At 36.2% G+C, this 26,527-nt stretch overlaps 1 protein-coding gene across 1 annotated transcript in view; it reads right to left on the bottom strand.

Annotated features, from left to right (window-relative positions):
* Positions 1-26,527, bottom strand: part of TG (thyroglobulin) — a 359,469-nt gene that overhangs the window by 19,194 nt on the left and 313,748 nt on the right. The window contains exons 44-45 of the mRNA XM_051971107.1: positions 14,823-15,004; positions 4,409-4,516 (exon numbers count right to left, since the gene is read on the bottom strand). Of these exons, the coding sequence (XP_051827067.1) occupies positions 4,409-4,516; positions 14,823-15,004 (290 nt within the window). The remainder of the gene's footprint in view (positions 1-4,408; positions 4,517-14,822; positions 15,005-26,527) is intronic.

The raw sequence follows: 26,527 nt of genomic DNA, 5'->3' as shown, positions 1-26,527 counted from the left end.
ACTGAAGAACAGGTGTCTTCTAGCTCAAAATTATAAAAGCCTATTTTTACAAAATTTTATATTATTACTTTACTGAATCATGACAACTCTATTCTCCCCTCCACCCGCAAATATTGTCATAAACTAAAGCTTCTTAATTGCATGCAATCTCATGAGGGGTCATGTAACTGAAGGAAAGTTGCAAAATTATGATTTATTACCAGCAAATGTTTGATTTGTATACCTATTTTATATACCTATATACTCAAGGTGGCAAAAAAATTTCTCAGGCAAAAAGGGATCTTAAGTGGAAAAAGTTTAAGAAATCAATCACTAGGCTTTGGCCCTTTTCTCTTTGGGGGAAGGGATCCTAACAAAACAACTAGTCAAAATGACAGAAAACACTTGGAGCATGCTGCAATATTAACTCTCTCCTCTGTAAAATGAGGGATTACAATTGTAATATAATGTAAAATAAGCCTTTGAAGCTCCCTATAGCTATGGTTTTGTGATACTATTTTCTCAACTACCTAGGGAAGTGAAAACTGATGGTTTTCTTATCTTCCTTTTAAAGATAAAAGTAAATTGAAGTTCAGAAAAGTTAAATCCACAGTCACTTAGCTCATACAGGTAGGAGGTGGACTCTAAGTGCATCCCATCAGACCACATTTCCTCTAAAATGGATCTGTCTCCTAAAGAAGAGCATCCAGTTGACGGTCCTACTGTAATATGGATGGAATTGTCGGTTCCTGAAGGTTTTGCCAATAGAAAGAGTACAAGTTCTGGTAGGTCTTGTCCCAAGTGAAAAAGACTTGGATCTACCAATAGACTGCATGTCTGTTGCATAAAGTCCAGCCTGGCTAACTTTGAGAGGCTTCTCACCAGTGATGAGTTTTTAAGCCATGACAACTCAGCTAGATCATCTCCTGAGATTTAAAGATTTTTGAGGTCTGTGTTCAGTGGAGAGAAGTATTTATTATTATTATTATTATTATTATTCTATAATTCAGCCTCCATTCTGATTCAGAGTACCAAGACCATGCCTCTGCCAGTTTCCTCATGCTGTGAGTCTATTCTGACTCATATGGGCTTGGATCGCACCTTTGACAATCTCCTATTGCTTAATGATCGTCCCGGAATTCTGACACAGTCTGCTCTTGGACCTCATTTCTGGCTGTTCTCTAAGTGTCATTATTATGCTTGCTTGAGATACTGTGGCCCCGGCCCCTGGCTTATAGGCTGAGGAGAGGACACTATGAAGGGACACACTGAAAGTGCACTGTGCTCTGCCCTTTTTTGCTCCATTCCCAGAAACTTTGCATTTTTGGAGTCACCTTTTCTTCTATTATGTACACTATGGAATTTTTGTTTTTAGCTCATGAGATCTAAAAAATTAGATCTGGATCTGGAACTGGAAGGGGGCTTGTTAATCACCTCAGAAACCTGAGATGCAGAGAAACAAAATGACCACCCACTGTCAATAATCAATAAATTGATAAGCATTTATTAAATACCTATTATGTACCAGCAACTGTACTAAGTGCTAAGGATACAAAAAGAAGCAAAAAAGAGTTCCTGACTTCAAGTAATCTAATTAATTTAAAATCATATAAAGTGGTATATAAGTAACTTAAGACAAATCCCAGTGTATACCCTTGTCATCTTGTGTTTAGACTAGTTACAATAGCCTGCTAGTTGGTTTTCCTTCCTCAAATTTCTTCCTATTCCATTCTATACTCCATTCAGTTGTTCAAAAGAGCTTCTAAAAGCATGGGTCTCACACATTACTTCCTTATTCAATGAACTCCACTAGTTCCCCATTGTTGTCAAAATCAAATATAATATCTTCAATTTTGAGTTCAAAGCTGTTAGTTTACTAAGCCCTTACTTCTTTTTATATTTTCAGTCTTCTTATTTTTACTCCTTCCATTTTCTTTATTACCCAGTGACACTGACCTGTTATTTCACTGGTTGTCTCCCATACCTGAAATGTTCTTATTTCTCCTCTATGAATGGTGATGTCCTTTAAGTTTAAACTTGAAACTTTCTGCAAGAGGCCTTTCTTTCTCAGTTCTCCTCAGTGTCTGTGTCTTCACTCTGAGATCGCCTCCAAATTACCCTGTATATATTTTGCGTAAATATTTTCATGATATTTCCCTAAATAAAATTTGAGCTCCTTGATAACAGAGATTACTTTTTCTCTTTGTTTGTGTTCTTGCAGTACTTAGCACAGTTCCTGGAATATAGTAAACACTTAATAAATGCTATTGATTTATCTTGCCCAGGGTCATGCATTTAGTAAATGTCTGAAGTAGGATCTAAAATTGTGTCTTCCCAACCCTCTAATTCAACACTTTATTCACTACACAATTTAGATGATACAAGTTCATTTGGTGTTAGCCATTGGTGGCCATGTTTGTGTGATTTTTACTAACAGTAGATTTATTCAGAACACTTGATCTTGATCAAACAAAATTGGATTGAAGTGGTTTCTCCATCTTTCTGCATGTAACCTAGACTTCCTGGCCCAGAAGACACAGCTGTTGGTGTGCTCTAGCTATAAGGACAAAAGCATTGAATTCCCTTAGACTTCCATTTATAAAAGGGGCCAGGGGGCCCAAATTAAGGAGTTGGCCCTGGAATCATGTAACTATTCCCTAATGACAAAAGACACCAGTAGTCCCCCCTTCCAGAAGGGAGATATTTCTGGACACATCTACCATCTTTGGTATTTCTGACCACATGTTCAACCAACCACAGGCTGAGACAGGTTCCTTTCATCCCCGAGCCTGAAACAGATGTTTTCTTTTTTTTCTCTCTCCTCAATACCCCCCTCATGCTTTTTTGCCTAGAGTTTTTGCACAAACTACTTAAATCCCTTCCTTTCTTTGGTCAACTTGTAATCCTCAAGATGTGGGGCAGATCAAACATAGAAATACTTCAAAGGAGGCCTTGAGCATTTCATGGATGACAGATGGGAAGGGGTTTTGGAGAAACCAGGACCAGTGTAAAGAGCTTATGTTTTTTCAAGGAGAAAATAGCTTGGGCTTGTGAGATTGAATCATTCCCTGCTTAAAGTTGCTAAATTTGGGGGGTGGCTATCATGTCCAACCACATCATGTCCTTTGATACAAACATCAGAGACAGACTGGTGGGCTGATTCAGACCATCTGGCTAGTCTTGTCTTCTTAGAAGTCAGGAGTTGTATTGCAAAATTAATTTTGGACTTGGCTTTAGAAGAGCTGGGTTCAAGTTCTTGTTCAGCTTCTCTGAGGAAATTTTAATGTTCCTTGACCTCAATTTCCTTATTACAAGATATTCTTGTACCAATACCAACCATACCTCTTCCCGCCTTAGTTTTGTCCTTTGAAAATTTTCTTTTCATTTAAGACTTAGCTCAGGGACTTCTTCCCTGAAGCCTTCCCTAATTCCTTCACTTAAAAAGATTTTTCATTTGTCTAAAGCACTGTGCCTGTGTATCTCTCCTTTACTCCTGTCACTCTCCACTTTGGTTCAAATATTTATGAGAAACATGCTATTCTTCGCTGTGAGAAATGTTGGGAAATATTTACATACAATTTAAGTCCCATACAAGCATAGGTGATGACATGTACAAATACCACAGAATAACTAGCTCACAATTTTAAAGCACTAGCTCATGGGACCCATGCTTTGAGAATCAATGTTCTACCTGATGTCATAGAAATTTATGAGTATGTTGTAGCTATTCTCCTTGATTGTTTTCTCCCCATCCCTAATTCCTTCTCTCTAATACAGTATAAATTTCTAGTCCTGGATTTGGAGTCAGAGGCCCCTGGTTAAAAGGATCAATGATGCTTACAGATTCCTCATCATAGCATTGACTCTCAAATGATTTATCAAGAATTCAGTGAATGGAGAGCTGGACATTGAATCAGGAAGAGTTGAGGTTCAAATCCAGCCTCAGACACTTATTACCTTTGGGAGATTAGACAAGTTCCTTAACCTATGTTTGACTCTGTTTCTTCATTTGTAAAATGGGATAGTAGTGGCATTTACCTACTATGGTTATGAGGATCAAATGAGATAATATTTGTAAAGCCCTTCACAAACCTTAAAGCTCTTTATGACTGACAATTAATAAATACCAGCTGGTTCAACTACATTTGAAAAGTATACCAATAAACTTAATGTGGGTCAGCTGAGGATGAACCTTCTCAGTTTGGAAAGATCATGAAGTTGTTTAAAGGGTCAAAAACCACTTACTAAGTCAAGGAAAGGTTATGATCTCCAGCAGAAGAGAAAATATGCATACTTACAAAATTACAGATTCCTGAAATTCTGAAGAGCTAATTTTATTTAAAGTTTAAAAAAAAAGATCCAGGATCATCTAGAGACAAGAAACACATTTTTCCAGAAGTCCAGCTATTTCTGGCCAAATGGTTCTTACCTGTTCTGAGAGTAGGTTTCAGGCACATAGTACATGTAGATGTTCCCTCGGGTTCCCCTTGCCCAATGACTGACCATGTCAATAATGGGACAGTTGATAAAATAGTCCCTGGAGCAAGAGAAAGAGGATAGTGTTAGATGATCTGGGGAATTACACTATGAATGCAGTAGTCATTACTAAAATAATGGATGTCTCTTTTTGAAAATAAGGACACTTCATCATTCAAACCTGTGCTTTACCACATGTGGCTTTCTCATGGTCTCAAGAGAACTGCGCTGTTCCCCACCTCTACCCTAACTCCCATTCCCCCACCAATACTGTGCCTGTGTCCATTCCCTCAAGGAGAGCCAAAATTTACCCACAGCAGAATATTTGCAAGTATAAACAAGCAGCTCCTTTTATACAAAACCCCTTTAGCTGTTTCCTAAACACTAAGAACAGCTGTTGTTGTCCTCACTTCCAAGTGCTCTGTATTGATTTATCTGTGTACATACTACCACCCTTGTTATAGAATATAAGTTCGATTAGGGCAGAGATTGTTTTATCTTTGAATCCAGTGCCCAGCGTAAAGTTATGCTGGACTTAATAATATTAATAATAGATGATAATGATGATATATAGCAAGTATAAAGTTCCTTAAATTTTACAAAATGCTTTATCTCTCTACAAACTTGTTTGATCTTTACAACACCCACCTACTCTTAGTCCTCATTTTACAGATGAGTAAACTGAGACACAGAAAAGATTAAGAGACTTAGTCACAAAGCTAATAAAGATCTAAGATAGGGCATAAATTCAAGTTTTCCTGATTCCAAGTCTGACACTTGATCCACTGAGTCAATTAGCTACTTAATAGAGTGTTTAGACTATTGCATAGAGAGTTGGACTTGAATTAGAATCTTAAATTCTACCTTACCTCCTGATGTGTGGAAAGTCACCTAACCATTTTAATCCTTAATTTCCTGAGCTTTAAAATGGGGGTAAACATTGGATGTAAATGCAAGCCATTATTATTATTTTAAGTTGGGATAATCTTATTTATTATATTTACATATTAGGAGATTAATAAGTGTTGATTGATTGAATAATTAATTAAATGAAGCACTTAATAAATATTATAATGTGAAGTTTGGGTTAGCATCCTGGATGCCTTAGAATCAGCCAGAGTCAGGATAAGCAAAAGTTCTTGGTCTTTATTCTTGATCTTTAAGGGGAGAAGTGAAGGGAAATGGACCCAGGCTCTCTACAACCTCCCTTCTCCTCATCCACCCATCAAAGTGACTCTGGCTTGTTTTACTCCACCCTCTAATCCCTCCTACAATTCTCTGTATACACCAAAAGATCGAGTTAGCACAGAATAGTGGGAAGGACTATTTTCCAAACATATGCTAATAGAGTATTGTCCAATTGGTAATTAGCCTTAAGTGCTCAGTTGTCCCATTCCAGTGCACCTACTTAGGGTTTCAGTACTTTATATCATTAAATCAGCAATTAAATATGAGAGCCAGTTCAGGGATGGTTACATTGGTTTAGTACAATAGGAAGCTGGGATGTGCCCTGATGGGGTCAAAGTCTTATCATTTATCTATTTTCTTGGATAACTGAGTTAAATACAGTGAGTGTAAATTTGTAGTATAATTTGGAATGTCTCTGGGGGGAAGGGAGAAGTTGAGACTAACAGGAAACAGTAAAAAAAAGTCAAGAATGAAATATTTATTGAGCATTGTTCTATGCTCTAGTCACAGCATTTCTTGAGTATTACATTTTCTGCTGGGTGCCATATTCTAAACAAAGCTTTGATAAGTTGGAGAAGATTCAGAGGATAGAAATCAGAATGTTCTAAGAAATTGAGATTGTGTCATTTGAGGGTTGGTTGACAGAAAAGAATTGTTTAGCCGGAAGAAAACAACATTTAGGGGAAAGATCAAAGCTGTCTTTAAATATCTGTCATATGGAAAAGGGATTGTATTTGTTCTGCTAGGACTGAAAATGCAAAACAAGGAGAAAATAATAGAATTTTCATAAAAATACATTTAGGTCCAAGGGAAGGAAAAAACTATGAACAATTGGGCTATGCAAAAGTGGAATGGGGTATCTTAGGGAGGTAGAGGGGTTCTCATCATTGGAGATCTTCAAGTAGAGGCTGGAAGATTTATTATTGAGACTGGTCTTGTTTAGACTGGACTAAATATCTTCTAAGGTCATGGTTCTAGGATTTGATATAATATATTTGATATCATAGAAAAAGTGTGATACTTCTAGCCAAAGGTTTAGGTTTAAGTATTGCCCCTTCCACTTACCAACTTAAGCATCATTTAATTAAGTGACAAATTCTATGAATATCAATTTCCTCACTTGTCAAAAAAGGAGATAACTTTTTACCTCACAAAAGTATGGTGAGGAAAGTGAAAAAAGTTCTATAGTGCTAAAAAAAGAGATATTACATAAACATTAGACTGTTGTTATTACTATTATAAATAGTAATAATATAAGACATATATATTGTACAGTAGAAGAAACAATGAATAGGGACCTTGGTAAAAATTTTTGGCTCTGCTACTTATTAGCCACATGACTTAAAGCAAGCCACTTTAATCTTTTAGATTAGGTGGAGGCAACTAAGAAAGAGTATTTCAGCTGAATCTTGAAGGAAATCAGAGATTCCAAGATAGATTGTGGAAGGAAGATTCCCCAGAGAAGGTGGAATATGACCAGCATCCTTCCAGTCACCTAGGCTCGAAACCTTGTGTTCTTGATTCCTCTTTCTCACTTTTCTCCCCAATCCAATCCACTGGAAGTCTTATCAGTTCTCCTTTCATTATATCTTTCCTACATCCCCTTTTTCTATCCTTTGACTGATCTCATCACTTCCTGCTTAGATAAATCAATTGGCCTTCTGATTGGCTCCCTATTCCAGTCCATCTTCCGCTCAGCTGACAGTCATCTTCCTAAAGAAGAAGTCTGACTGTCAAACCCCTCCTCAATAATCTTCTAAATGCTCTGCTATACAAATGTAAAATTCTCCATTTGGCTTTTGAGGCCCTTCACAGCTTGGTCATTTTCTTTCCTGTCAACTTACACCTTAATGATCTTCCAGTGACAATGATCTTCCATCTGCTCACATCAAGAATTTTCACACCCTGTCTCTTAAGCTTTGAATGCTCCCCCTCCTCTGTTCTTCCTGCTAGCTTTCCTGACTTACTTCAAGTCTCAATCAAATCTATGTTCAGGTCTAGTGCCTTCTGTCTAATGTTTCCTCCAAATTACTCTATATTTATCTTGTTGTTTCCATGTTTTCTTACCATTAGATTGTGGGCTTCTTGAAAGCAAGGACTATCTTGCCTTTCTTTGCATCTCTGGTGTTTAGCACATAGAAAATGCTTTTTGGCTAACTGAAATGGAACTTGCAGGCCAGGTGATATTTCTACAGATATAGAAATAGCAGAAAAGATAAAACTTTTCAGTTGACCACATCTATGATTGTGGCTTGACAATATTCATATTCATTCCAGCCTAAATGTGTCAGGTTACTTGAGGAGTGTGTTGAGGAGTTATATGAGTAGATCCCCATCAAATGGGAGCTTTTATACAGTTTGGTTGTACTGGGGTCCTTAAAAAGCATTCTTTCCCTTGGCACTCACAAATGAAACAGAGAGAAGGGGAGGAAATCTGTGGGTCGTGGCAGGAGCAAATGCAGCAAGGCATGAGAAAGTGTAAGACAGAGTTGTAGGGGGTCAGGAACAGACATGTCTGGTTACAGCAGGAGGTTCCTTTAGAAAGTGTTCAGCCGTCCCACTTCTGATCTCCTCCCAGTATCACAGCAAGTATTTGGAATTGTTAGATTTCCACCCCTCAGGCATTCTGGATTCCTGCCAATATATAGCTGTTACCTATATCTTGGGAAGAAAGAATCTATCCACACAATTTGGCCTAGTAAAATGGGCCAGATGGTACATTTTCCATGGTGTGTGTGTGTGTGTGTGTGTGTGTGTGTGTATGTGTATGTGTTGTATGTGTGTGACTGTGTAATACTGTTTTTTATGGAAAGGATACTTAAAATAAGCATAGAATTTCTCCACAAGAAGATCATACATTAGATTTAAAGCTGGAAGAGACCTTAGGAATTACATAGTCCAATCCTTTTATTTTACAAGTGAAGAAACTGAATCACAGAAAAAAGGAACAGAAATTGTCCATAGTCACCCAGGTAACAAGCAAAGTGTGATTTGAACTAGGAACCTTTGATCTCTAAGTCACTATTCTTTCCACTTTTCCATATTCTTCTTTCTTCTCAACAATGGAATTGGACAATTACCAAAATTATTCCTAATAATAATGGATTTTAGGCTATGTTGAAGTGAGAAAATAATGATTAATAATACTTATCCTATATGTAATATTCTAAAGTTTGCTAAGATCTTATATAGTAGGTAATATATAAATACACAATATTGCTATACATGATCCTATTATCCAGAGGTACGATTATCCCCATTTTCCAGATGAAGGTACTAAGACTTCTTGACATTTGGTCACTGAACTAGTAAATATCTAGATCAAGATTCGAATTCAGAACTTCCTTCCTCATCCAACAGCTTATTCATTGCACATTTTGATGCAATAGAAAAAGCCCTAGAGGATCTCTGTGCAAATCTAAGTCCTGCTACTAATTTTGCTTTGGGGCCTTACCCCTTTGGACTTTGGTTTTCTTTTCTCTAAAATGGGTTGGTTGCACTAGATAATTTTCAAAATATCTTTGAGCTTCTAACTGAAGTACCAGAGTGAAATGATTCCTCTTATATATATGAAACCTCAGTGGTTCTGATACATATGAAGGTGAAAATATCAAACAAATAGTACGTTCTGGGAATCAAGAAGAAGGAACATGGCAGGTACTCCCCAGAAAATCTAGTTTCCTATTTGTGTCCTATTTGACCATACTGAATATTGTGGATTTCAGGGAAAGTACCCCTTTTTTCTTTTGTAAAATGCCCTGTGCAACTGAGCTCAGTCTTATCGAGGCTTTACATCACTCCTTTTATGCAGCCCTATGTTAGCTAGACATTTTTAGGGTCAAACAAAAATTTATTGAATTTAAGGGAATCATATTTGTTTTTTAAAAAAGATGCCCATCACTAGTCCTAATGGGATACCCATACCTGATATCATTAATCTATGTAGCCCATTATGAGTGTTTTAAAACCAGGGTCAGATGGCTCTTCTCCTGGACTGATAGTCAAATTGCAATGGCCCTGGTGTGGGGACCAAGAAATAATTTTTCTAGTCTTTTTACTTATATGAATTTAATTTCCTTTTCCTTTGTGTCTGAAACATTAACATCCCTAAAACTTGGCTTTTGCCAAGATTATGTACATTATGTACTCCCTTCGTTTTGGCCTAAAGCTTCATTAAATCCAGGCACTAAAGCTGCCTCGGCTCCTAGATTCATGGATATATTATTCTATAATAATTGACTCATTACTTGTATCCATGTCAATTCCTAGCTCTAGCCCCTCACCCCAAATTACTATATCCCACTAAGAATAGCTTCTTTCTCTATTGTCCCATGACTCAATACTGATGGTTTTCATTTTATATCTAAGTCCCATAAGACTAGAAGAGGATGAGTTGTTCAAGGTCAGACATAAATTACTCTGGAACTATAATTGCATAATCTTTCAATGAAACACACTGGAAAGAGTACCAGATTTGGAGGTCCGTGTTTGAATTCTGCTTCTATTGCTTACTACCTAAAAGGCAGCTTAGAATAATGGTTAGAGTTCCTGAATTTGTAGTTAGGAAGACTTCTGTGCCTCAGTTTCTTTATCTGTCAGATTGGTATAATGACAACTATGGGTGGATTGTTTTGAGGGTCAAATGAGTGCCTGCAAAGCACTTTGTTAACTGGAATATACCATATGCATATTGACTTATTCTTGATGATGATGATGATGACCATTATCTATGTGATCTGGAGAAAGTCATTTACCCCTCTTAATCCTCAAAGTTTAGGATTAAATAAAATGATGTCTAAGGTCTTCTTTAATGCTGAATTCTACGATCTTACTTTTCTTTCTTTTTTAAAAAGTATTTTGGTTTTCAAAAAAAAAAATCCATGCAAAGACAGTTTTCATTATTCACTTTTGCAAAACCTTGTGTTCCAAATTTTTCTCTTATTTTCCCAGGACAGCAAGCAATTTGATATAGATTAAACATGGGCAAATCTTCTAAACATATTTGCTTTTTGTTATGCTGCACAAGAAAAATCAGTATGATCTTACTTTTCAAGTATGATGAGATTTGAAGAATTCTGAACTCTACTTTCTCTTTAGCAAAACATGTTGGCAATTTATATTTATGGGAATCACATGGGGTTTGGGGGCTGGAGAGTCCCCATATTTCATTAGCTAGACTTTTCAGAAATTGACCATACTGAATATTGTGGATTTCAGGGAAAGTACCTCTTTTTTCTTTTATAAAATGCCCTGTGCAACTGAGCTCAGTCTTATCGAGGCTTTACATCACTCCTTTTATGCAGCCCTATGTTAGCTAGACATTTTTAGGGTCAAACAAAAATTTATTGAATTTAAGGGAATTATATTTGTTTTTTAAAAAAGATGCCCATCTCTAGGTCCTTCCATTTAGTCAAATTCCATCTATCTTTCAGGTAACTACTCTGATTGCACTTCTTTTCTGAAGTCTTCCTTAATTCCTCCAACATTCCCTGATCACATTGAGTATTGACATAGCACTCATAGTCTTACCCCTTACAAGTTAATATTTAGATGTGAACACAGTTTTATCTTTGACTATTATTTCATAGAAATTGATACCTCTTGGAACAGGAGCTCCCAAAGGATGTATTGTGGTATATTGGTTTCAGTAGGTAAATCATTCTGGCAATAGCATATACATATGTGAATCTCCTGCCCCTTCTGTCCTAATGCCAGCTTGGACAATCCATGTACTGTAACAACTTATGGTAAGTAATAATATTATGCCATGAGCAAAAAAAGATCCTAGAATTTCTAAGTAGATACTCTTCATGCTAGGGAAAGCCAAGTCTAAAACTTAGGATGGAGTGATTTTTAGGTCAGTTTTCCTTCATGTTAATCTTATTTCCTAAACTAAACCAATCCAATGAGCATTTATTAAGCACCTACAATATACAAGGTACTATCCTAGGTATAGGTGGCAGAAGTGGATATTAAGAGAAAAGCACAAAATAATGCCATCTCTGTTGTTTATAGTTTATAGTTAAGAGTAGTCATGCTTTATGAAACTTCTTTCACAAGGTGATCTTTTAAGATCCAGTGTGATGGCAACCTTGTCAGTTCTCAGTAGGCAATGTGATATGGCAGAAAAAATATTGCAATTGGCAGGAGAATTGAAGAAGGATTCCAGTTCCAATCTTTGCCAGTGATATGAAGAAAGTACTTTGTAAAATTGTAAAATATAGAAATGTGAGTGATGTTCAATTGTTTCAGTCAAGTCTGATTCTTTGGGAACCCATTTCATATTTTCTTGGCAAAGATACTAAAGTGGTTTGCCCTTTCCTTCTCCAGATCATTTATAGATGAGGGAACTGAGGTAAATAGGGTTCAGTAATTTGCCCAGGGTCATAAAACTAGTAAGTATCTGAAAGCAAATATAAATTCAGATCAGTTTTGAACTCAGATCTTCTTATTCTAGGCTTTGAACTCTATCCACTGCAACACTTATCTGCCCCATAAATATTATTACTTAAAACAAAAAGATGATTTCATATCATCATAGGTAAAGATCAGGAAGGGCTCTTAGGGCCCATCAAATCCAACTCCTCCAGATTACACATGAAGAAACTGAGGCTGAGATAGGTTAAGTGACCTGACCAGGGTAACATAACTAATAAGTATTGTAGGTAGAATTTGAACTCGGGATAATTCAAATTCTAAGCCTAGAATCCTATCCATTTGTGTCACCTGTGATAGAATCAATATTTAGGGAAAAATAAAAACTTTAAGATTGAGCACTGCTTTTTTAACAAAAAATTAAAGTATGATATCTCCAACAATCTTATTCCAAGGACTATGCTAGCTCATCTATTCAATCATTGATTAATTGATACACTTTTTGATTGAAGATTGCAACACCTTCCAGTGTCTCTAGTAGATTGTCAAAATGTGCCACCATCTAAAACTAGTTCTTCTTCCCTCAGCTAGTGTAGCAATCATAGCTAGGTCATGACTTGGCTGAGCAGAGGAGCAAAAGGGGAACTATGAGTTTCCTGAAAATGGAAAGGAAGTTACTGAATGTTGAATCAATCATAACCACATTGTTCCCATTTTGATCAGAGAACAGGGTGAACTATAGTAGGTGAGAAGGTGACCGGAAGGAGAGGAAGACGAAGAAGAGGGAAGATACAGAAGGAAATCCAAAACTTCTTATTTAGATATAGCAGGAGGGGGTAGGGATCTTGGAAGATGGAATATTTGGACAATTATTCCCTGATAGGCTTCGAGAGACAGAAGAATTTCCTCAAGGACAGAGGGAGGGCATAGGAAGAGTTCCTAAGGGACAAATACATTAAGTAGCATTTCATTTAAATAAAATTATAGGGACAATAAGGGTTTAAGTTCTATGTGTGTAAGAACTTTCCAAATAAATGAAACAATACTTTCAAAATTTAACTTTTGATCATTTGGGATGGAAACAGAGAAATGATTATTAAATAACTAAATATTGAGGAGATCTAAGATTTTTCATTTGGACATTAGATCAGAGAATAGTTCTCTGAAGATGCAGAGTGGATGATGAAATGAAATCTTGAAATTATTATCTCAATCAACTAGAGAATCTTCCAAAAAATTTAATCTAAAATCATTGCATTTCACTGAGTAGAAGTGGATCCCCTTTTATCTAGATTGCCCTAGGAAGGGGTAATCTGGATAACAGATAAGTTTATTTGTCCAAGGCTGAGAGATCAGTCATATCTCTCAGCCCCTCATTAAAATAAATGTACCTCTCATTATAATATTCATTATTCTAATTAATTATTAGTCAATTAGAGTTGATTGCCATCCTCAGGAACATCAACTCTTCCAAGAGCATATAAGAGTTTGTCAGTGGGTTCCATGAGGGCTCTTTGGTATTTAAGAGTTCTCCCCTTTTATTAATTATAAATTAATTTGATTATTAAAGTTACAAATTACCCAGAAATGGTGTCCTTTAAACTTTTTATAAATCACAAAACTTTCTAATCTGTAGCCCATAGTTCCTTACTTCCAATAGAGCTCAGCTTCTTAAACTATGGTTGTTGAGACCATTTGACTCAAAAATGTGAGGGTTGCAAAATTGTGATTTATTAGCAGTAAATGTTTGATTTGCATAGCTATTTTATATACCTCTTTACCCAGGATCACATAAAAATTTCTTGAGCGAAAGGGATTGTGAACAGAAAATGTTTAAGTGGCCTTATAATAGAGAAACAGAGTACAGTGTTTAATCTTTGGCTAATAACTAGTGTAGAAGGAAAAGGATTGAATTTCAAGTTTGAGGACCTGAATAGAAATACAGACTTTGCTGCTGACTACCTGTGCCAAGTTGCATGAGTCATTTAAATTCTTTGGGCCTCAGTTTCTTCCTCTGTAAAATTAGGAAATTGGACTGAATCAGGCAGGGACTGAACCCCTTTGATAGCTTGGCAAAATTTATGACCCTTTTATCTGAATAATGTTTTTAAATTGAAGGAAATCCTAAGTGATGTTCTTAAGTAATTGAAGGAAATCCTAAGTGGACATATAGTTCGTTATATTATATCTATGTATTATGTATGTATTATTTATCTGTTTCTATATGCATATATTTTCTTCTCTGTTAAAATGTTAAATGTAAGTGTTAAATATTAAAAATGTAAACTCCTTGAGGGCAGGAAATGTTTCATTTTTGTCTCTATTCTCAGAATTTAACAAAATGCCTGGCATATAGCTCTGAGTAAATATTTGTTAATTGATTGGATAACAATCCTCCAAATAATTTAAACTAACTTATTTTTGCATTCCCATCCTTTAATTCTCTTCTCCAACCTGAATAATGTAGTTTCTTTAACTTCTCCTAATTAACATTAGTTAGTTAGTTAGTTGCCTGAGAAAGTTAATTAAGTTCTCTAGTACTTCCCAACTCTTCCATGAAATGAGTGGGTTGGACTAAAAAATCATTCAGGATCTTTGAAGCTTTAAAATTCTATGACTTTATGATTCCAATTATATCCCACTATACAACACACTGTACTATTTCTAATACAATGGAAATTTGCCAAATAATTAGTAACAATAATTAAAGCTAAAACATGAGTAAGAAGCCAAGCACTTTTATGTTTCATGATGATCACAATAAACTATGGTCAATTAAAAACTCTTTTCCTCCCATTTCTTACCGGGTAGCGTTTTCCAATGCCCTGGAGAATGATGAGTAATCTTCAGTTGAATGCTCAAGGGAATAATACCACGTAGCTGCTGCTTCAATGCTGGAGTCTGAATCTTCTCCACCCAGGGAATTCTGAAGAGCTTGGTAAAAGGCTGTTTTGCTACTAGTTCTGCCTTGACTTTCTTCAAATTTCTTTAAAAATAATTTTTTGAAAAAAGAACAAAATTATGACATCTGAAATGGAACAGTTTAATTAAAAAGCTCCCCAAACCCTTTGTCAATTGACTAAATTTAATAGACACCTGATTTGATAGATTTTCCTAATCTTGCAATTTAGCTAGGATTTAAATGGAACACACTTAGCTCAAGTAATTTTATTAGGAGAGTGAAGGGCTGGGATAATAGGGTGGTAATAGTACTATCACCATCTGCATGTCACAGTGCATCTGGAGAGAAAATTCTATTCATTTCTAGCTAGATGTTCACTGACAATCCAGAGCAATTTCAGAATAGGCACATAGGATAATTGAATCTTAGATTTAGACCTAAAAGGAATTCAGAGTCTATCTAGTCACTTTCCTCTAATATAGTCTATTTAAGGAGCTAGGTATTTCAGTGGATAAGATTCTAAACCCAGAATTCAAGAAGAGCTGGAGTCAGGAAGATTCATTTTACTGAATTCAAATCCATCCACAGATATTTATTAGCTGTGTGATCCTGGGCAAATCACTTAATAGCTCTCTGCCTCAGTTTCTTTATTTGTAAAATGAGGAAAATAATAGCACTTACATCTGGATCATTATAAAATCAAAGGAGATAAGTGCTTTGAAAATTTTTTGTCTATCATTGTTCTGTCATTTTTCAGTCATATCCCAGTCCTTGTCTGACACTTGGGGTTTTTCTGATGAAGATTCCAGAGTGGCTTACTATTTCTTTCTTCACTCATTTTACAGATGAGGAAACTGAGGCAAACAGGGTTAAATGACTTGCCCAGGATCACATAGCTGATGTGTCTGAGGCCAGATTTGAACTCAGGAAGATGAATCTTCTGAACTCCAGACCCAGGGCTCTGTCCACAAGAATATCTAGCTAACAGTTTGAAAATCTTTAAGTATAAATCTTTAAGTATAAATGCTTTTAATTAACATATAATATAATACACATATCATATATCAGCATACATTTACATATATATGTACCTATATGCAGAATACATGTGTACACATGCATAAGTACATATATAGGATACATGTATGTGCATGCATACACATTCATGTACTTATATGCAGGATACATGTGTGTGTACACACACAAGTACCTATAAATAGGATACATATGTATACATATAGATATACTATATATGTATCTATACACAGGATAAATATGTGTCTATATATACACATATGTACCTATATGCCAAATATACATTGTGTATATATGCATACATGTACCTATACATAGGATACATATGTGTGTATATTTTATATATATATATATATATACATATTATATATATGCAGTGTGTGTATATAGGGGAGAGGGAGAGAGACACAGACAGAGATAGAGACAGAGAGACAGAGAGAGAATCAGAGACAAAGAGAGAGATAGAGAGACAGAGAGACAGGGAGACAGAGAGACAGAGAGACAGAGAGAGAGGGGTGCACCTAGGTTCATGAACTGAATCTGACAAAACCCATGTTCCTCACAGAGAAAGGGCATATATGCATAACCTAGAGGATGCCATAGATAGGTCCACCTGGCTGACTACTTTAGGTAATGGTCATTAGTCATTAGGGACATGGTACAGTGGAAAGTACAGTGGAAACAAAGACTGGACTAAGCATCAGGTAAAGGAAGGGAAACAAGTGTTTATTAAATGTTTCTTCTATGGCAGTAATTATGATAAGAGCTTTACATGTATTCCTCATTTGATCCTCACAACCCTGAGAGGTAGGTGCCATTTTTACAAGTGGAAAAAGTTGAGGAGGGCAGAGATTAATTAGGTGGCATGTTCAGGATCACATAGCTAATAAGTGTTTGAAGTCAAATTTGAACTCAGGTCTTCTTAATTCTAGGTCTAGGGTCCTATCTACTGTGCCATCTAATCAAATCTCTGTGCTCTTAGTTAGCAGTTTGACTTTAAACAATTCCCAAGGTTCTGAGACTTAGGTTTTGATTCTTAACATGAGGGGAGTGGATTCAATTTCAAAGTCTTTCTACTTCTAATATTCAGTTGTTCTAATATTTAGTTATTCTAACATTCAGTCTAGTTCTATACAATTAGAATATGTTGTATATTCTATGTTATATTCTATACTAATTAGGACTAGTATGTCCTAAGCATACTTTCAGAAGGCTGAGTCTCCTGCACAGAGGCCCAGCTTGCCAAAGTAGAATGTGTCTTCCTCCCAAACAATCAGTAGTCTATGCTAGAAATACTCTTTGATGTGGAATTGATACACCAATCCCCAAGCAGGTGCCGGGAACAAGTCAACAGAACAATAACTCTCTCCTTACATACAGGAGGAATTACCAGCCAGTGAGTCTAATATTTAAGGATTCTAGATAAAACAAGCAAAAACCAAAACTCTTAGCTGGTTAGATCATCCTCTCTCAGGTTCTTTTCCATCTAATCTGTTTATATCATGTAGATATATATTTATCAATATTGTCTCTTTCCCATTAGAATGTAAGTTCCTTGAGAACAGGGACTGTTTTTGCTTTTTTCTTTCTTTCCCCATTGATTTGCTCAGTGCCTGGTCTTAATAAAATGCTTATTTATTGGAGAAACATTCTTGATTTTGTTTGCCTCTTGTATGTAGCCACTTCTTCAAGGATACTTTCAAAGACTTTCTGAAGAACTTGTGAATTGATTGTGAGAAATGGAAGACTGGCACCATGTACTTGCATCAAAAAAGTTGCTTGCTCTACAAGCCAAATAGAATTGCAGTAGCTTAAAAGAAATATGAGATGAGCAAATTTAGACATCACCACTCTAAATGTTCATATGGACTATTTGTGTTTAACTGATAATAGATCCTTCTGAGTTTATATAGATTGGATGTGTCATAGTCAGACACACTAAAATCTTGACACCTAAAACTGATGGAATTTTGATCTATCTATCTATCTATCTATCCATCTATCTATCTACCTATCTACCTGAGAACTGTTTTTATTGGTGAAAGAAGTCCTTGGTGAAGAACTTGTAACCAATTCAGATCAGGTTTTCACAAATTATAGAGAATTACAGCACTGAAAGATTAAGTGATTTGCCCAGGGTTTCCAGCTTCTATCTGAGACAATAACTTGAAACTCAGACCTAATGACTCTAAAGCCATCTCTCTCTAGCCTTTCATTGCCCATGATTCCTCAATTTTTGCATATCCTTAATAGCTTGGTGACAGTTCCCCAAGACCTCAGATTTATGACAAGGGGAATAGAACAATTTAGACCTAAAGAGCTCATAACTCCCAAGATATTTGCTATCACCAAACATAATCGACATTATAAGGCATCACATCTGAAGCCTGGGAAAAAACTGCAATGCTATTTCCTCTTTATGCATTTTAAAATTATACTTTGAATACAGCAGAATTTTTTTTTTGAGGCAATTGGAGTTAAGTGACTTGCCCAGGATCACACAAGTAGGAAGTGTTAAGTGTCTGAGGTCAGAATTGAACTCAGGTCCTCCTGACTTCAGGGCTTGCGCTCTATCTACTGCTCCACTTAGCTGCCCTAGCAGAATAGTTTTAAAATAAAATGTTAGTGGAATTGTGAACTGATTCAACCATTCTGGAGAGCAATTTGGACCTATGCCCAAAGGACTATAAAACTGCATACCCTTTGATCCAGCAGTGTCTGTACTAGGTCTGTAACCCAAAGAGATTATAAAAAAGGGAAAAGAACCCAAATGTACAAAAATGTTTTTTAGCAGCTCTTTTGGAGTGGCAAGGAACTGGAAATTGGTTGGATGCCCACTGACTGGGGAATAGCTGAATAAGTTATGATATATGAATGTAATGGAATATTATTGCTCTATAAGACGCATCAGGAGGATGATTTCAGAAATCTGGAGAGTTTTACATGAACTGATGCTGAATGAAGTGAGTAGAACTAAAAGAACATTATAGACAGTAACATCAAGATTATGTGATGATGAACTATGATGAGCTTGATTCTTTTCAACAATGAGGTGATTCAGGCCAATTTCAATAGACTTGTGAGGGAGAGAGCCCTCTTTATCCAGAGAGAGGATTGTGGAGACTGAATATAGATCACAACATAGTATCTTCACTTTTGTTGTTGTTTGCTTGCTTTTTTCTTTCTCATTTTTTTCCTTTTTGATATGATTTTTCTTGTTCAGCATGATAATTATGGAAGTATGTTTAGAAGAATTGCACACATTTAACATGTTTTGGATTACTTACTGTCTAGGGAAGGGAGAGGTGCGGAGAGAGGAAGAAAAATTCGGAACACAATATTTTTCTAGAATAAATGTTGAAAATTATATTTGCATGCATTTTGAAAAAAGAAGCCATTAGTTTAAAAAAAAATAAAGTGTTGTGATCTAAGTAACCCAGATCACCACCTTCAACTCCTATCCCCAGGAGATCCTAGAAGTTTCGTTAAGGTGTTCAGAAGCTTAAGAGTCAATTTGTCATGGTATAAAGAATATGAGAAATAGGTTGCAGTTTGGATTTTACCACTAACTAGTTAGGTGAATTAAATTAGAGTCATAACAAAATGCCCCAGGATCTGAACCAAAGTCAGTTGGGTGAAAGAGATAGGAGGTGGGGAGTAGAAGCTGCATAGATGGATCCTATTAGAAATTATTTGATCATGAGTGAAATCATACTGAGAAGGGCTACAAATTCCTCCCTCTCTCACCTTCTCCAATGTTCAATGGCACTTTTACCTTCTCCCAGAACCCACTTTCTTCTCTAAAGAAGACATAGCTAAAGGCATCAAGATACAGTGATGAAATGCTACCTCTCCAAATGGGTTCCTAAGATAGAGCCTAGATATTTTAAATCTTGTTATAATCAAATTTAGGTCACATTTTGTTCCTTTGTTTCACTGACAGGAGAAGGTTTCATTGAAGAGATGAGACTTGTGTTGGGCCCTCCCTGTCTATCTGTCAGTCTGTGATGGAGCCAAGGGAACCATCTGATCTCAGATCTGGCCAACACCTGTTACTGCCTCTCTTGTTGTAGCCAAAGGAGGAAATCAGTTCTTGACCCCAATCTGTCAGGAGAATCTCAGCAGGAAAATTCACATCTGAGCTTCTTATTCCAGCTTGCCAAGAGAGCTCATCTGATAAAGAGGGATGCTCTGGATGTAAGCCAAGGTGTGTGCTCCTATGATTCATGTGGGCCCATGGAACCTAAGCTTTCAGCAGGTGTTTGGTCTTTTCAGACTCATGCTCTTTCATAGAATCAAACATATCTAAACATGCCTCTGAAATGTGTACATTTAAAAAAAGCCTCACTTTGTGCTTCCTTAAAAGAGAAGTTACTTCAGACAAAATAGCACCACCATCATCTGATACTTATACTGTGGTTTAGAGTCTCAATGCTGATTCTAAGGAGAACAAGATGATTGCTTCCCTTCTTAATCCCAAAATAACATACAAAGATTGCCAACCTCGGAGCAAATATTTGTTAAAAGCAGAAGTCCTTAATCTTGGGATAAGATAGATTTCAAGAGATCAGCCCATGGACTTAGATGGGAGAAAAAGATAACATTTTAATTTTCTGACATCAGATTTGAACTCAGGTCCTCCTGACTTCAGTGCTGATGCTCTCTATTCACTGTGCCACCTAATTGTCCCTAACATTTTAATTTCAATAAAATTAGTTTTCTTTCCATCCTATATATTTTATTTTATGCATTTATAAATGTCCTTAGTGTTGTGGAAAATATTTGGCTTTGGAATCAATGTATGTGATTTTAAATCCTTCCTACTTCTATAATCTTGGTCAAGTAATTTAAAGTAAATTAAACTCTCTGGACCTTACATTATTCATTGCGGGGAAGGGAGGGTTAGACTAGTCAATATTCACAATTATAACCATTTATAAAAGTGTTTTAATGTTGATACCTTCCTTTACAGATACTATCATTTTCTTGTCATAATAATTCTGGAATTATGGAAGGTCGATACGATTACTCTCCCATTTTACAGATGAAGGCAAAGAGAGGTTAATTTGACTTGGGTTTGGGTATCTGAGGCCACATTTGAAGTCAGTACTTCCTGACTCCAAGTCCAGAACCCTATTCATTGCACCACCTATCTGACTTCTAAGATTCAGAGCGAAATCTTTGATCCTATGAACCATTTCTCATTTGTTGTGCCTACATTTTCCTCTTTGTATACGTATTGTTTCTTTTTCACAAAATAAGTTTAATTCTTCAAGACAAGACAGCTCTTTCTATATTTGAATGTAGTATTCTGCTTGGTTTTCTGGAAGTCTTTGTTTCAGCAGAATAATCACCATGAAAATAGCCATAGATAAAGGCCAAATTCTTTATTGTCTCCTTGCCTGGGGCTTGGCTAGCTTTCTGGAGGCCCTTCTGACTGGCCTTGGCTCAGTGGGGGAAGTAGGAGAACTTGCCAGCCACCAGGATGTTGGGAGATGGAGTGAATGTCTGAGTCTGAGGGCTTGTGCTACAGCCTCCAGCCACCACAAAGGTGGGAGATGGAATGAATGTCTCTGGCTAAGTTTGTCCCAGCTTAAACGCTCTATTATAATTACATCATCGTAGGTGTAGAACTTGTAGAACTATATTAAGTACTAAGTATATGTACTGAACTAGAGAGCTATTAATCACCATGCTAAACTAGATAAGCATGGTCTTATCAATTCCACTGAGTTAACAACCTTGTAAGAATCCTTATTTCAGAGTTCTGGCCCTTTACCTTTGAAAACAGCTCTTATATACTCTTAATTCTTTTTAAAAATTCAATTAATATATTTAATGTATAGATAGCTGTATAGATGAAATAAATCATCTATATGAAATAAATTCAGAGAGTGTATACACTATAAAAAAAAAAAAGCATAGGGGCAGTTAGGTAGTGCAGTGGATAGAGCACCAGCCCTGAAGTCAGGAAGAACTTAGTTCAAATCTGTCCTCAGACACTTAACACTTCCTAGTTGTGTGACTCTGGACAAGTCACTTAACCCCAATTGCCTCAGGAAAAAAAAAAGAAAAGAAAAGAAAAGAAAAAAGAAAGAAAAGAAAAGAAAAAAGAAAGAAAGAAGAAAGAAAGAAAGAAAGAAAGAAAGAAAGAAAGAAAGAAAGAAAGAAAGAAAGAAAGAAAGAAAGAAAGAAAGAAAGAAAGAAAGAAAGAAAGAAAAAGGAAAAGCATGCATGGAACCTCTTAAAGGTTGAAATTGAAAAAACAAAGTTTAGGGTGACATAAAATGGCATAAAATGCTATTCACGCATCAGCAATATTCTTGGCAAAGACAGTATTTGATTCAAAGTGGAATAAACTGCCTTTACAATTAATGAGATATCTTCCAATGAATTAATCAATAAGTATTTATTATGTACTTGCTATATATATACATATGTATGCAATAGAAATACAAATACAAAAAACACAAAAGTGTATTTGACTATTTGTGAGAAGTGACCTAGATCAGATAGCAGGAATGATTTGGATTCATTTACTTTGAAGGACTTCCAACTCTGAGATTCTATAACTTGAGAAATATATATGATGGATTTCTTAAGAAATGCAAAAAGTACACAGTGTCTGGCACACGATAGGCACTTAAAAAGTACTTGCTGAATTGAAATGAAAACAATGTCATTTTTTTTTCCTCCTTTAGAATCTTATTTTGATGCATCATTGTGATGTTGAGGTGACCTTGTATTCTGGAAAGTTATGCCAATAGAGCATAAACCTTGCCAGGTTCTATAATGCTGGAGAGATCTGAATAAGCCTGGTAGGAGACTCATCTGCCATCTGAGGACCAACCTAGCTAAGTTCAATGAGGCTCATTACCAGAAGGGTAACTATCAGGGGATGGCTTTTTTTTTTTTTTTTTTTTTTTGGCCACAGTAACTCACAAAATTGTCTAGAATGGTGTGGGGAAATTGGCATTTGGATTTGTTATAGGGCATATCTAAATGAGCAAAATCACAGAAGCATAGATTGAGAACTGGCAGTTACCCAGAAGTCACCTTATTCAATCCCTTCATTTTTAAAAACCCAAAGACACTAAGTGTCTTTTCTTGGGTCAAACAGTGCCTCCAAATCCAGTAATTTTTCCCATTGTGCCATGCTGCTCCAAGACACTGAAGTCTAAGTTTGATTATTATTATAATGATTCTTGCTAAGAATGGCCTCCCCAGAGTCCTGCTTAGAGATCCTTAGTAGCTACAGCTAATTCTAGGCCTGGGTTTCTATGCAACTGGGCATTTACTCTGCAAGTGAAGAGTTGGGGGGAGGTAGTCTCAGCCTGTTATAACAGAGGGGCATATGGGAAGTTTTGGGTGACACAGATTTAGTAGCAAGAAAAATCCAGATAGCCTGACTGACTGATGCCTGGCAACAAAAAGGAGCACAGATGCCATTGCTGGCTTAATTAGGCAATCAGTGGGCCCTTCCTTAGGATTCCCACGTGACTCCATGCTATGACTTTTGCAAGCTGTAATTATGAGGAGTATCTGCATTAGGCAGGAGTTTTGTTTTAGACTGTGGTTTATAAAAGGATCATTAAGATACTGGCACATCTTCTGTGTGAGCGTGTGAATGTTTAAGTCCTGCTATTAATAGGACCCAAAGAGAAATCAAAATCATCAGGAAACATCAAGAAAATATCAAGCAGCACACAGTTGTCAGCAGCCCCACAAATAATGAGACCTCAAGGAATAGCATCAATAAGACCCCCAAGGAGAAATGCAGTTCCTGCTAACTCTGGACCACAGCAAAGCTGCTCTAGGCTTTGTTCAAGGGGCTTGATTAGAAAGCACTCTGCTCTACCAGTGATTTTATCTTTAATTAATTCTGAGAACAATAATGTTCTTTTTAACAAGCTTTCCAGGTATGAACTCATTGGGACTAAATTTTTTTTTGTCCCCACCAAGAGCCATTAATTAGCAGTACAATAAGCTAGAAGAGATCTCAGTATTTTAGACTAATTCCTTTATTTGACAAAAGAAGAAACTGAGGTTCAAAATGGGTAGGTGTAATGTCATATAGTTTGTTAGTATCGGATAAGATAATACATATAAAGTAATTTGCAAACCTTAAAGTTCTATAAAAATGTTATATATTATTATTATTGATTCTCTTATTCTGATTCTTATTATTGACAGATCTGGAAGTGGGATTCAATTCTTCCTAGTTTTCAGGCTAGATTGGCATAATTGACAGTGTTAAAGTTGAAGCCAGGAAGACCTGAGTTCAAATATGGCTTCAAACATTTACTAGCTGTGTGATCTTAGCAAGTCACTTAACTTTTCTCAATAGCAGTCTTCCCATCTGTAAAATGGGGAAAATATTAACTTTCACCTCCTGCAGTTGTTTTGAGGATCAGACATTTTGCAAATCAACTCTGTACAAACATTATAAAAATGTCAGTTATTATTTCCCTTATGAAGTGACCTTTAAAGTTGGAGATTTGAAGGAGAAGGAGAAGGGAATAGTTTCATCCGTCTCAACCCCTCTCACCCCTGTAATAATGCATAGAAATTGCCAACCTTGGAGCAGGTGCTTGGTAAAGGGTTCATTATCTCTTAAAGAGAAAGATTGTAATGGGAAGATCTGGCACACTGGTAAAACACTCCTGTAGCATTCTCTGACTTTATGATCTATCTGCAGAAAAGTTTATCTAAAATGCTTTCTTATTTATAAAATGTTTTAAGAACTATCACAATATTTGATCCTGGCAACAGTCCTATATGGGGGTGCAAAGAAGGGATCATTATTATTATTACTATCCCCATTTTACAAATGAGGAAACCGAGGTCCAGAGAACTAATATAATTTTTCTCTTATGTCCAAATGGTAGATGGGGTAGTCCCTGAGTCCCAAATCCCAAGTCTTTCTAAAAGACTAAGTTGTAAATTTAGAGATTGGTGGATACCCTGAATTGACATTATCTATCCAGACAGACTGTCAGTAACCAATAGTGGAAAAATTTTCTGCCTCAGCCAAGCAGAAATTTGGATGAAGTGGAGAAAATGGGAGGGTGAAGGGAAAGTTACTGCTATCTAAATCTATAGGCCCTTGTTGCCAATACTTCCCTTACTCCATATGGAAACCAGCAAGTTTTAGTTTTGTTAATGGAATGGAAAACAGACACAGAGAGGGATAGGCAAGGATATTCTAATAATGGTTATCAGAAATATCTGATAGTCTGTTGAGGCTAAAATCTTAAAGGTTTATATTACTGGAAAATGGAAAGCAATAATGAGATGCAAAGGCACTGGAAAAGACATAAATAAGAAATTGAGTCACCCCTATCATGTTGAGTCCAAAGAATGTAGGTACTACCATTTATGAGTTGTAGGACTTTGGACAAGTCATTTCAACACCCTCATCTATAAAACAGAAATTAGATACTTTCCCTGCTAATCTCACAGGTATGTTTATGTTGTGAGGATCAAATGAGATAATACATGAAAACCCTCTCTAAACAGTGCCCTATATAACACACCCATGCCTCTTTCTTTCCCCATGGTTCCACTGGGAATTACATTCTTCCTATATTCTATTCTCCCAAGTCCTGCTCTTTACCCTCCAATGATGGTAGTTAGATATCTAGTAAACTAACCTATCATAAAGTATCAATGAATGATGAATATTTGGATTCCAACAGAAGCAGGATTTTAATCCAAAAAATGACACTATAATGGTGAAATCTTAGGTATTCTGTTAGAGTCAGTCAAAGAGAGATTTAAGTGTTGAAGGAGACCTCCTTGCACCCTTCAAATCACAGTTTCCTATTCTCCTACCATTAAGAGTTGGCTAGAAACACAAAGATATACATACATACAGAGGTATGTGTGCATAGTTCATACATATAAATTGTCAACTAAATATAAAGGAAAAAGCCTCCATGTTTCAGACCAATAAAGAGATGATCTTTCTAAGTCTTTATAGTCCCCAAAAGTTATTTTAGTGGATGGCTTTATGGACATGAGCCACTTCATGCTTAGTTAAATTGGTCCTCAGACTGCAGCCCATTCCTGGGCTCATGTTAGAAATACTTCTAATTTGAAATAACATTTTGGAGTCTATGTTCTACTGACATAGCCATTGAGAACCTCTATAATATATTAAAGCAAGATAGGAAGATTTTTTTTGTGAGGAAGACTCATGATAATAGCACCCCCCCAAAAAAAATCAAAGCCCCAAACAATTTAATCCATAGGAGAGGCCCATTTCTATCTTATTTATCCTGTTTCTATTCTGTTTATATCTCCACATGTTAAGTGGAACAGAAAGGACAAATGAGGAAAGAGATGGGCAATGAGGTTGAAATATAGGTCCTCTAGTCTAACACAGCCCAGGGCACACAGCAAGTAATCACTAAATATTTATTAAACAGAATTGAAAAATGTAATGATGGCAGGACCTTTTGGAATAGAGAGGCAAAAGCCAAGGGCTAATTTGTCTATATCTTCCAAGAGTGAGCTGTTCTAAGTGTGAGCTGTGGAGTGGGGGATGGGGTGCTAACTGGCTGTTCTCCA

This window comes from Antechinus flavipes, chromosome 1 (assembly GCF_016432865.1).
Source record: "Antechinus flavipes isolate AdamAnt ecotype Samford, QLD, Australia chromosome 1, AdamAnt_v2, whole genome shotgun sequence".
NCBI lineage: Eukaryota > Metazoa > Chordata > Mammalia > Dasyuromorphia > Dasyuridae > Antechinus > Antechinus flavipes.
This window is presented reverse-complemented; position numbering and strand designations above follow the sequence as displayed.